Raw genomic sequence first — 13,895 nt, 5'->3', positions numbered from 1 at the left:
ATTGTCTCTTTTAAATGAAAATAAAATACCCAGACATGCACATAAACACACTGATAGCATTTGACACTCACTTGTGTGGGATGTGGAAGGTGAAAGGGAACACACGTTTCCCAGGACAGATGATTTCAGAGCCTACAAAGGTGAAGCGCATCATTAGTGTGTCAATGTACAGGTTCTTCAAATATGTGGTTAAATGAGTGACATCACAAACAAAACAACATACCATCCCCTCGCCTATCCTGCAAAATGATTTGCTCAAAACAGAAATATATCTTCTTGTCACTGTAGACCACTGGACTTTGGTTGTCTTGTTCCGACCATTTTACTTCAGCTTTCCCCTTCACCTTGACAAGAAAACACTGCACTTTGGTCTCCTTGGCAACTTCCACCGTGACCCGTCCTGTGAGTGTGTCCCCAGCAGAGAAAGTCCCTTGGCTATTGACCGTGTTGTAATCCAACAGAAGCTTTTTGATCGTCATGGTAAACGGGTCAGTTGAGCTGCTTCTGCAGAGACATCACTGAAGTATGATTCATCTCATACGGATAGATATAGAAAAAAAGTGTAATTAACCAGCCAGTTGCAATGATATTATTAGGAGCACATGAGACCAGGCCTACCTGTGAAGGTGGACAACACACCCTGAGAATGCACTGTCAATTGGCTTTCAAGGCTCCTCTCTCTTCTCTGAACAGGGATACAAACTCACTACTCCAGTGTACGGACTCCAGGAAGAATGTAGGCCTATCTGTGTCACGCATCATGTGACCAAGCCGATGGTGTCAATTTCACAGACCCTATCTATGTTAGAACCCCATTGTCTATGACCCTGACTAGTTAAACCCATATGGTGGAAAATGAGTCGATGGATCATTATCCTGTAGGATTATTGGTATTTTCAAAAATATAGATTTTGTTTTGAGTATTGCCTTCATATTAGGCCTATAGTGTTTTTACTTTTTTCACACTACCCATTAAGTAAACCGTCCTCAAGAGTTAAGGTTCAAGAGATTTTATTTTGCCATTATGCAACAAAACAGGTGCATTCTTGGTCCTGCCCCTCTTTGCTTAGCAGTCCCAAAGTTCCTGACTAAACAATATAGGCTGATTTAAATGTGAGTAATATAATATTAACCTATATGTAGACCTAACAGTAAAGCCTACAAATATGAAAATACTACAGTTGATATATTAACCTGAATCTAGAGAGAACCTAAACCTAAAAGTCTAAACCTATACCTCAAAATATAGCCTATTAGAATATGAATATACAATCACAAAAGGTTTAAAATTTTTCTCAATATCAGACAAATATAAACATTATCGTTCCTTTTAGTATAAGACTATATTCCTGTAAGTACAAGACTCACAAATAAAACAAAAACATTTAACATATGAAACAGACTAATAATGCCGACTGAAAATATGACCTCGAGTGCTTTGCAATGTTTCAGGATAAGAATGCCTTCTCTTTTGGGGCTGAACCATATATGTCAGGGAGAACTATAATAGGAAGCTTGATCTCGGGGTTTTTGGCGAGTGGCACATCCAGGATGACCTGAAACAGAAACAGGTTGGTTCACATACCATGGCAGTAGTACAGGACATACCTTGCCAAAGTTGAAACGTGAACATACTGTAGCATGTTTGCTATAGACAGTAATACATCACATAAGCCTTATGATGGGGACCAAAGCTCTGTACACTGCTGTAATGTAGATGTGTACCTTCAGCCTGTACTCCAGCTTGATGATGGAGCAGTTCAAGATGGAGGGGATCAATCCTGGGGGGATGGTGAGAATCTTGGTCACGGTCTTTCTGCTGGAAGAACAAACTGGATCACTTTTGTCCTTGAGGATGTTCTTAGTCTCGACTCTCCTCTGGCCTTGAGCAAAGAAGCTCTCCTTCTTATACAGGGAGAATTTGGGCTTCGCCGTGCGAGTGGAGCTGTTGGTGACCTCAGCTATGACATTCAGTTCTTCTCCTATAAGGTGAAGGGACAATAGGTTGACTTTATAAATGTACCATATAATAGGGCGAACAAAGATCACGCCAGGACCTCTTACCTTGTAGGTATCCCATTTTCTCAATGTAAACATTCAGAGAGATATTTCCAGATGCAAAAAAAACAACATCTTTGTCCAGGTGACACCCATACTGAGGTTCCTGAGAGAGAGTCATAAAGATGATTTGAGTATTAAAGGACTACAGTAGTTTGGTATTTAGCATTATAAGCCCTGTTATAACAACATTTTGACGACCTGTGCACTACTCGGATATTAGTGCTCATTGCTCATGTTAAGTACACAATGGATCTCTATGGGCATATATCCTTCAAAAACACTTTTGTCGTTTTCAAAGACAGGAAACTCACAGAGTGGTTACTGGTATCCGTTGATATTCTGATATTACGCAAAGTATGCGTTGTATCGGGTTTTATTCATCATTTTATTAAATCCATAGACACCAAAGCCGGTTATGTTTAGATTCATCCACAGCCAGAAACCATAAATAGGCCTACTTCTGAATTGTTTTGAGCTCGGTGAGTTTCCTGTCTTTGAAAACGAGTTTATGGTGATTTTTGAAAGATTCTCTATACTGTATGCCCATAGAGATGCATTGTGTACTTAGCTGTGACATGAGCAAAGAGCTCATGAGTGCATTGTTCATGAAAAGTTTGATATGGACAGTTGAATATGATCATAAATAACCTTATAACAAGGCTAAACACCAAACTAGTCCTTCAACTCTTGTGCAAATAATGTGTTGGATGCAGTCCGATCTGCTAGATGTGCTTTCTTAGTTGGATGAAAGGAAGAAGGAATGTCTGATGGTATGGGAGTTCTACAGGTGTATAATACTGTACCATGAGCATAGGGATAGCCATGTTAGCTCTGGAGACAAATGTAAACTTGGTCTTGGCTTTAGTTGGCGCTCTCACTGATTGGTTCAACTGTGCCTCCAAGTAGTAAGCAATTTTGCCTCTCCAAGCTTTGAATGTAGATGGCATTTCTCTGAAAGATGTTAAAAGACAAGGTTATAATAATAATAATAATCATAATAATGAATTTTATTTATATAACACACTTTAAATTACAGAGAACTCTCAAGATGCTTTAGAGGCAAGGTTAAAAAAAAAAAAAAATCAAATCAATAAGCAAAATTAGGGCCAAAGGGATTAAAAGATGCAAAACTGGGAAAAGATATTGATTCAAAGATTATTCAGACAACCATAAATAATTCAAATAACTGATGAAAATGGCTATTTTCAGAGAAATGGCGTGGTTTAACCTGATCCTGTTAGCTGTTTCTAATTATGATGTTGACTCCTGAGTGTGGCTGTCGGCCGGAGTAATGCTGTGTTCACACCGGGCGCAGATTTTTCCGGCGGCCTGGCGAGTTTACATAGAAAGTCAATACAATTCGCGCGAACTGGGCGGCGGGTGGCACGGGCGGCGCGAATTGCCGAACCCAGCGGCGCGGCAGCCAGGATTCGCCACGCGGCAACATTCGCAAAAGTTCAATTTTTGAACTTTCTGCGGCGGATTCGCGCGGCATCCGAGATTGGGCGAACTGGGCGGCGCAAATTTTCTCGCCGCACCCGGTGTGAACACAGCATTAGAAACCGTGTCTCCCTTCCATAGACTTGTGAGATAAGGGTGACCATGGTTCCATGGTTGGTACATTCTGTGAACAACAGCAATTGTTGTGGTTAGAGATAGAGACCATGGCGCCGAACCATCGGCCGGTTATCTCGCTACAAGGCTATAAGCCACAGGAGAGACCAGACCAGTCCAGACCAGTCTGATCGGGGAAGGGGGGGGGGGATGCCCCCAAACCATAAGAACCTTACTCAAGCTCAGATGCTTGGATTTGGGCCAGCCATACGGACAGGCAAGCTGACATTAGACTAGATGCCATCGTCTTTTGTATGCTATAACCTTCTGTAATAAAGCACCTTTTGATTGCCGCTCAAATCCCGTGTTGGAGAGATTCATTTGGAATACACCTGGAAAAGGGATACTGGACTGTGTGGTATTTGTGAGACATTGGGTGCCGTCTTTTATTGAAATCAAAACACAACGCAGAGCTGAATAAGGACAATAATAAAAGACAACGAAACTCAACATAACTAAAGAAATAAACTGAACTAGATAAGACAGTAACATAACCAAAAGGCCAATCATCACCTTAGAGCTTGCAGGGCCCTATGGGAAGGTGATACAGAACAAGTGAGTCTTAAAGGTGCTCTGTTCGATTTACTGCACTTTTTGTAAAAAAAAATAAAAATAATAATAATAATAATAATAATAATAAAAATCCAATATATGCAATAAATAGGTCCATTGGAGTCATAACTATCTGTACAGAAAATATAGCCAAAGGTGTAGTGCCTGTGGAGCAAATGCAGAATTTCTTTTTATTATGAGCGAAGCCGGCCCGGCGCTGAGCCCCACCCCCTGAACGGCACCTTATGGAGTGAAAACGCCCACTTGTTTATATCTGATACGCTGCACCACTGCCCCATCTGGCAAAAAAAAAAATCGAACTGATCACCTTTAAGGATAGATTTAAAAGCAGCAAGAGAGTCCAAGTCCCTAATCCTTTCTGGGAGCTGGTTCCACATATGTCGCCCCAGCACAGAGAAGGCACAATCTCCCATGGTTGTCAGCTTTGTCCGGGGGACAGTGAGTGAGGAAGGCCATGAACTCCACCGGACCAAGCTACCTCCAGGAACTTCTCACACCACAATCATCACCCTGGACACTCAGGTCAGGCAGCTCGAACCTCCTCACTGTCCCCCGGACAAAGGTAACTACAATTAGCATAGGGCCTACACGTATGCATGTACAGTAATATACTGGAGACAGCTACCTGTCAGGAATCTGAAAACTGAAAGGGAACACATGCCTCCCGGGACCAATGGTTTCAGAGCCTGAAAAACATGTTCTCATTGTTATCCATTTATTTTTGAGAAAGTGGAACAATTCTGAGGAAGTGGACATATAAGGACTGAATATGAGTGTAAGTGGCCTATGTTCTTGAAATATTATAATTAGAAAATAAACATTACATTACCATCGCCTTTTCCCCCCCTCAGCATGTTGTGCTCAATTTTGTAGTATTTTTCTTTCGCATGGTATACAATGGTGGTATATTGTCCATAGTGTTCAGACCAGCAGACATTTGCCTTTCCTTTTGCTGTGAAAGTCAAAGATTTGATCTTGGTTTGACTTGAGACCTCCAAAGTGATCCTCCCAGTAACAGAGTCTCCATTGGAAAATATGTTTGGTTTGTTGATTGCATCATAATCGATGGAGAAGTTTTTGATAGTCATTCCACAGGAAATGTGCGCTGCTGACTAGTAGTACTACAGTACTGTAGCAGGACTGCTGCTGTTACTACTGCTACTACCACTAGCGCTGATTGTGTAGTCTACTGGTGACTACAATGCTCTCCTCGAACCCGGAACAAGCAGTCCTAAGCGAGGTATTACGGAGAACTGGTTTGACTACTTGTCAGATGCTTTCCTCTCCTCTGTATGCCTGTGTATTGCACTGAATAATTACATTATTCATTTAGCAGACTATGTCAGTGTTTTTCTATCGTCTTCCTGTGCCTGCCTATGCCCAGGGGGATTCAGTCACCTGCACTGTGGTTTGTTTTGTGCACCTGCTCATTAAAAATGTGAGAAGAGATTACTATAAGATCTTGGTCTGATGCACAATGAGAATATCAGGAAAATATTTAGCATATCATTTTGTTTATTGATGTTTATCTTCGATTTCAAAATCCCTCAAAATAACATAGGATGTTTTATAGCTTTATTTTAAAGCTATAGTAACAAAATGGCAAACGTTACAGGAATCATCATTGTAAAGTTAGCTAACTGCTTTAGCCACCAACAGCTACCGTTACGTTATGGAAGCTGCTGCTAGTTGTGACCTCAGTGAGCTCATCAGCTGATTGGCTATGAAGGCCTTGTATTGGATTAACAAACACAGGGGTAGGAAAAACTGGCTGGACATTTGCAACTAACGTTAAGATGATTCCTGTAATATTAGCTGTTTTGCTGCTAATGTGAGTTTGAGTTTGCCTTCATTAATGCCCAAGAAACAGTGGTTGAACCAACAGCAGCAAAATAGCTAACATTACAGGAATCATCTGTGTAACTGCTTTAGCCACTGTCAGCTACCGTTAATGTTATGTAAGCTGCTACTAGTTGTGAGCGCATGAGCCAACTGGCTATCACGGTCTTATTTTGCTGGATAAGCATTGGAAGCATAAACACTGATGTGTCCAGGTGACAAGACCTATCTTAATTTAGCTGATGTTAGATTTCATGTCCTTTCAGTTCACAGCTAAAGAAACAAGCTGGCCCAGACCCTGAACCAGGCTTGACCTGGTCTAGTTCATCCATCATGTGATGCATGATCACATGTTACATGTTTGGATGGTCCATTAGCCTATTGTAGGTGAGGCATAGCTGGTTATGTCATCAGCAAGTCATTCTTTCTATGTTCAAGGGCAAGGTTTGCTAGCCTACATTGAGAGTATGAAGGAACATGAGTGAGAGTTTCTTATAACAAACAAGTGCACAATAAACATGGTGTCCCCCACCCATGATGTATGTTACTCTGTGCAGGCCAGACAAGTTCTTCCACACCAAACTCGCTCATCCATGTCTTTATGGACCTTGCTTTGTGCACTAGTGCGCAGTCATGTTGGAACAGGAAGGGGCCATCCCCAAACTTTTCCCACAAAGTTGGGAGAATGGATTTGTCCAGAATCACTTGGTATGCAACTCCACACCATAATCCCCCCTCCACCAAACTTCACACTTGGCACAATGCAGTCAGACAAGTACCGTTCTCCTGGCAACCGCCAAACCCAGACTCGTCCATCAGATTGCCAGATGGGGCGCCAACAATTGCAGGGGGGGCACAGGCCTCAAACAATTTGAGGCCTTATTAGCTAGACAAATATTTGTCAAAGAATTATGTTATTGACATGCTACACAGCAATTTTAACAAAATACATGATTATATCTGATGAAGGGCCAAAAAGCCTTGTATTTACGGCACTTCAATACCATATAAATTCAACAAATTAATCAGAGACTATGAATCGTGTCAACATTAATATTACTGCTACATTGGCAAAGCACTTCATTGTACGCTAACTTACACCTGATGGAATTTGCGCACACAAACATACACAGACTGGACGTTCACAGCGATTTGGGGGGTGCGCAAATTCCATCAGATGTAAGTAGGGGGCTCTGGAGAAGAAAGGTTGGGAACCCCTGTTTAAGGGAATCGTGATTTACGCAACGGGTACAGATTATGCGATCTTTACGCATCAGGTACAGATTGTGATCTTTATGCATTGGGTACAGATTATGCGATCATCACGTTAAACCCCATCACACACTTACACGCCTACCACATCACTCCTCATATTTTAAAGCAGTCAATTAAACAGAGGTAGCCTAATTATGTACAAAGCAAGACTGTGTAGCCTTCTGTTGATATGAAAATGAATGTAGGACATTCTATGATTTCAGGGAACCGTAACTTTTTACGTTTTGGCAAGTGGCAAAGTGGTACAATGACTAAATGCAGTTATTAAAATCGCTTTGGATAAAGGCATCTGCTAAATGACTGTGATGTAAGTGACTGCTGTAATGTTCTTTTATAATTCAAGTTTTCACCCTAAAATGTAATTTCTCGCACTATGACTTCTCGCCAAAATTTGATGATTGGTACATTGAACAATAGGCTGGTGAGGGTAGAAAGGCTCCAGGGGCCGGTTGCACTAACAGGGCTTACAATACAAGTATAGATTTATTGAAAATTAACTAACTTAAAGTAAGATGCACATGGCCATATGTGTGCGCAAGTATTTTGTCCCGACACCTGCAACATCTTCGGGCACTGCAGCAGAATTCATGTTAAGATCTGGTACTAGGCCCTCCTAAACCGGAAGCTTTATTACCTCTGTGTCATTCGCGGCATTGCAATTAACTATTTACATGATAATGTTTCTACCATTAGCTTACCAGCCTACAGAAATGTTCTAAAATCAGACTTATGCTTGCTCCTACCTGTAGGTAGACGTAGAATTTACGCCCGGTCTTAATGAAAACCGTGGTTACGAACAGTTGGTGCAACGGACTTAAAATTTCCGCCCAGAAAGTTACAACAGACTTAGCTTACTCCCAGCCCTGAAGGTGCAACCGGCTCTGAGGCTGGGGCTGCATTGAACTGGGAGGCTGCAGGGAACTGGGAGGCTGCAGGGAACTGGGAGGCTGCGGGGAACTGGGAGGCTGCGGGGAACTGGGAGGCTGCGGGGAACTGGGAGGCTACGGGGAACTGGGAGGCTGTGGGGAACTGGGAGGCTGTGGGGAACTGGGAGGCTGCGGGGAACTGGGAGGCTGCGGGGAACTGGGAGGCTGTGGGGAACTGGGAGGCTGCAGGGGATTGCAGTACAGCAGGCACACTGTTCCCTGCAGGCTGGTCTGGGTTTCCAAATAAACTAAAGCGGAAGTCAGAGTACGGTGGCGGTTGCTCCTCATTGCTCAGACTGGTGTTCAGGCAGCAGCAGCCTGCTGAGAATAACCAGAGGGAACTTCACCTCTGGGTCTGAGGCGTACGGCACATCCAGTTTGACCTACAGCAGGAACATGTTTCAGCAGTATTTTTTATTTATTTTATTTCATAGATTATTGTTTACAAAGTTACAAGAAATTGCAATTTATCAAATATGCATGTGAACCCTGTTCAACCTGTTCAAACATCCTGGAAAGGATAAAGACTACTTTGGCTAATAAACTCAATGCCTCAGGGCAGCTATTTAAACAAATGAATACACACCCAATAGGGGAATAAGTCAGCAGTTCCAGTTGTTCCAGTTGCATCTGAAAATCTGACCTTCCGAGTTTGACGTCAAAATCGTCAATACGTCACCTGGACTTGGATTTCCGCCATTTTACTCAAGAGGGAAAAATCTACCCTGACCTGATCCGACCACAGCTTTTTACATCAAATCAAGATGGCTGCTCCGTGAATCAACAACAAGTGAAAGCTGTAATAAGACTGCTTATTAGCGCTTCTGTCTTATTCGTGTCTCATTAAATCAGTCGCGCACACTACTGTCCAATTCCTATCAATGGACAATATTGCTACGGTGTTCGTATGTGCAAAATAGTGCAAAGTGCATTGTTGTCAACTGGTGATGCTAACAATGGCTAACTTGGATAAAACTATAAAATTAGGGTTAAAGTGGGATTTTCGTCTTTTGTTTCTGGAATGCTTTTAACTGGGGTATGACGCCATCCAGGGCGGAAAGTCCCAGTGTCTGAGGCAAAAGGAACGCAGCATTAGTCTTTGCTCTACATGTGGTGATAACACACAGAGCCGCAAAATTGTAAAACAAACAGGTCTATCTGCATCTCTACCACCTCCCTTTGTAAACAATGACTAACAAAATAAGAAACGTCTCTATTGATCTCTATCTTGTTTTAGGGAAGCTTTGTGCCTTTACAATTATACAATATTACAGTGTTGTGCTTCTTAAGACATAAACCACTGTGCTTAGCCATAATAAACACTCTCTCGCCCTCTCTCTCAGACACACACACACATGCGCGCGTGCACACACACACACACACACACACACACTTCAAAAGCAAACCCATTGTAGAAAATCACTCTAAAAAATAGTTTCCATCATCATCTAGCATCTAAAAGTTACAGCGACACACGGTTGATGGAAAAATAATTAGTTAATGCCGATTTTGACACGCTTATACGCTTACTAGTGTGTTGATTCGACATTCATGTGATGGAAATAGGTTGGAGCGTAAAGAATGTTACGCATGCTCAGTCTATTATATAGTTTGTGCAAAATCATTTTGTCTTGTCTTTATGTATTTATGTCCAAAGACATTCACCTCAATAGATTGACACATGACCAATACATAATATTTGTATTCCATTCACTACATTGTTGATGGAAAATGCTCTAGCGAGTTACTAAAATATGCATCAACACAGAGCATTATGACATTGAGTTAACTCGCTAGAATCATTCAGTTAATGGCAGGATCCTGCCAGTATATATAAGGATATGGGACATGTCTGCAATACCGGTTAAAATACTTTGAACAGACTAGTCGCTATAGATATAGGTAACCTTTGCACTCCATACTGATCTGTATGACTGACTGCATGCACTTTGTACTGATCACATAGATTTTTATGTGTATGTAGACATGGAACTTTGCACTTTATATATGCACTTTATAGGGCATCTAGGTTTGGAACTATGTACTTTATATATGCACTTTATACGGTATCTAGGTATTAAACTATGCACTTTATTATGCACTTTATACGGTATCTAGGTATGGAACTACAGTATGCCCTTTATACAGATCGTATTGTTTCTAATACTGTATGTTTCTAGGTAGGTCAGGCAATAATTGAGATTTTGATTACTTGATTTTCGTATTACCATCTATTACCATGGACTTTGTACTGTCATTGTTGTATGAAAGGTGTTTACTGTCCTCTACTTTTAAGACTGTTTTTTTTTTTGTGTGTGTGTGTGTGTTTATGTTTATTATATGAGAACTACAGATGAAAATTAGCATTTTGCTAAATCTGGTGCAACCATCTTTTTGTTTCTTGTAAACAACTAATGTCTGCTCATTATCCTTTTTATCAACTGAAAAAACTAAACTAAACTAAACTAATGGAAAACCGTTTGGGGACTTCTAATATTGCTCAAATTGTCATAGATTTAGGAATTGATTCGCTTGGATTTTCCACATCTTATGGAAAAAGGACGATAAAGAGCAGACTTGTTTTGGAGAAGCTGTTCCTTTACAATTCTACAATATTACAAAAGTGTTTTGCATTTTGAGATATAATAAGCCACTGTTGCTTAGCCATAATAAACACTCAGTCTCTCTCTCTCTCTCTCTCTCTCTGTCACACACACACACACACACACACACACACACACACACACACACACACACACACACACACACACACACACACACACACACACACACACACACACACTTCAAAAGCAAACCCATTGTAGAAAATCACTCTAAACATAAAGTTTCCATAGTTATACTATGGTTTGCTTTTAATGTTATATGGCAGAACACCCAGCCATGAGGCCACATGAGGAAACACACGTATCGATTCAAAACACACATTTGTTTGATTAAATACACACCTTGAGCCTGTACTCTACTTTGAGGATGCTGCAGTTGAGGATGGATGCAGCAATGTCATGTGGGATGTTGAGGACCTTAGTGACGGTCTGCCTGGCAGAGGGCTGGATGGGCTCTCCCTCCTCCTTCAGGATCTCTTTAATGTGGACCCTCCTGAGGAGGGTGTTCCTCCCCCTCACAAAGCCCCTCCCCCTCACAAAGCCCCTCCCCCGCACAAAGAAGCTGTGCTTCGAGTACAGACAATACTTGGGCTTAATCTCCCGAGAGGAGTTCTGAATGATAGCCACAACCTTCAGGCCTTCTCCTGCAGTGGGAACAGAGGAAGACAGCAGGACATCAAGGCAACCATTTTGTTTTGCGAATACATGTGATGTGATAATATTATGGGCCAACTTGCTGGAGCTCCACGCATAGAAATGTAAATGCAAGTTCAATATTCAGCCCAATATGGAGTGCACACAATGGTTATAACTATATCTAGGGCATGGGTATTGTCCCTCACGATACAATACCTATCACGATACATGGGTCACGATACGATTGTATCACGATACACTGCGATACAATACATATTGTGATACAATATTATGATTGCAATACTCTATATAATTTACATTTTTAAATGCAGCTGAAAAAAACACTCCATCCCCCGCTCCCTGGAGGTGATCCTGAGGGTGGGGGGAATGTAAGGACATTTTAAATCTATATATATAAATATATATATATATATATTCCCTGTCCTGTTTTGTATATTTTCCTTGTGCTAATTATTTGTTTTTGTTTATTTATTTATCAATACTGTACCGCAGAAAATCGATACAGTATCACAGAACAAAATATCGCAATATATTACTATATACATTTGTTCATCATTGTCTTCGAGATGAATGAGAACTCTGTAATGGCTTTGCTATCAATCCTCATTGATCTACACAACCTCGCCTCCAATGTGTAGAGAACCTTCCCATGGCATCCTTTGAAGGAGGAGGGCATGTCCCTGGTAGAAATGACAAGAGAGACAAAACGTGATCCATGAGTCCATGAGGTAACGGCATATAGTGTTATAGACAACTGAACAGAGCGTGTGCTTACAGAAGTATAGTTATCTACTGTAGCTCAATTGTCCAGTTTCCTGATGTGTGACTCTGCATCAAACTTACTGTTGAGGGATCTGGAAGGGGAAGGGATAGACATGGAATCCCAGGGCTACCACATTACAGTCTGAAAAACATGTTATATAATGTGACCTATCTTCCCGTTTTCAAAGTCTAAAATGCCCTTGTGAAGGTGTGTTTTCTGAACGTTCGCTCACTGGCAACCAGGGTTGTTGCTAGGAATTCTGGGGCCCCTGAAAGTATATTGATGTGGGCCCCCACCCCCGACTTTTTTTTCTGTTCCTTTATGTTCTTTAAGTGCTTGCCACAATTCACCCAATTAGTTTTTTTGTGTTTAATGGAAAAATTGATGAAGAATAGGTCTTGGAATTAACATAAAGAAAATCAAAAAATATTGTATGAATACCAATCCCCCCCCCCCTTTTATTTTTTTCTTTATTGACCTTTATTTAACCTTAATATAATCCCATTGAGATCTATATTTTTCAAGAGTGACCTGGCCAAGAATGGCAGCAGTAAACGGTATACGATACAAACATTAAAAAGAATAGATCAGCTCAAAAGTTCACCATTCATTACATAATTGAAAGATTATGTAAGTAATTGCTAATTATGGGTGTGTAAGTAATTGCCAATGGTAGCAGTTCACTAATAAGTCAAAATAGCCAACCATCAAAAGCATCTTTGGAGTGCAGAGGCTGGGGTCTGTGTCAAAGCAGGCCACAGCTGATTCTGGAGTAAGCATATAAAGGTTAAATTGTTCCATTTCTCATTGCTTTTGTACACATTTTAGGGGCTGGGGGTTGGGTTAAAGGAGGCCACAGCTGATTCTGGAGTAAGCAGGTTTAATTGCTTAATTCCATATTGCTTTTGTACACATTTTATGGAACAACTGATGAAGATTAACATAAAAAAAAAGAATTATCATTAAAAAAATCGATACCATGATTGCTAGGCAAACAGCTTCACTTAAATGTATGAGGAGGGCAAGCTGTAAAATTAGCTCCAAACTTGACCAAAGAAAAGGACGAACATCATGTGATGGTCATGGCACAATTCAAACGGGATCAAGAAATTATGTGTTTATCGCCATATTTCTTTTCCGAATTAAGGTCCCATGGGACGGCTCTTCCTGCTTCCGCTTAGGCGTGCCATTTTAAGCTCCCGGCAGCCATCTTGGACTGAAAAGATATAGCCAGCGTGCCATCTTGACAACGACCCATTGAGACCCAATGACCCCATCAGACCCCATGAGTCGGATTTTGCTAGATTTTTAGTATCTTTGTAAGCATGCCTAGAGGTACAAAAATCAATTGTTTGATGCCAAAGTACTTGTCTTTGGAATGGTACACATGGATGGAACCTCTGTTTTCCCTTTCATCTTTATGAAAAGAGAATCAATTTTGCAGTGCTAATTCCAAACAAAGTTATTTGTCCAGAAATATTATCACCGCTGGAAAAGGTGTTGTCTTCATTAATGGCATCATAGGTCACTGAAATATTCTTCACTGTGCTCGACATGATGTCA

At 41.1% G+C, this 13,895-nt stretch overlaps 1 protein-coding gene across 1 annotated transcript; it reads right to left on the bottom strand.

The window, feature by feature from the left end:
• Positions 1 to 1,448: 1,448 nt before the first annotated feature.
• On the bottom strand, positions 1,449 to 13,888 carry LOC311324376 (uncharacterized protein; the record flags this gene model as incomplete). Its single annotated transcript, XM_084456837.1, has 9 exons — positions 1,449 to 1,556; positions 1,726 to 1,982; positions 2,065 to 2,164; positions 8,218 to 8,609; positions 11,251 to 11,550; positions 12,113 to 12,249; positions 12,413 to 12,473; positions 13,038 to 13,072; positions 13,791 to 13,888. The coding sequence occupies 9 exons, from the start codon at positions 13,886 to 13,888 to the stop codon at positions 1,449 to 1,451; spliced, it is 1,488 nt and encodes a 495-aa protein (XP_084312963.1).
• Between the last annotated feature and the right edge of the window lie 7 nt (positions 13,889 to 13,895).

This window comes from Borostomias antarcticus, assembly GCF_949987555.1.
Source record: "Borostomias antarcticus genome assembly, chromosome: 23".
In the NCBI taxonomy this organism is placed as follows: Eukaryota; Metazoa; Chordata; class Actinopteri; order Stomiiformes; family Stomiidae; genus Borostomias; species Borostomias antarcticus.
Note: the sequence above shows the minus strand (reverse complement) of the source record. Positions and strands in the feature narration are given on the sequence as shown.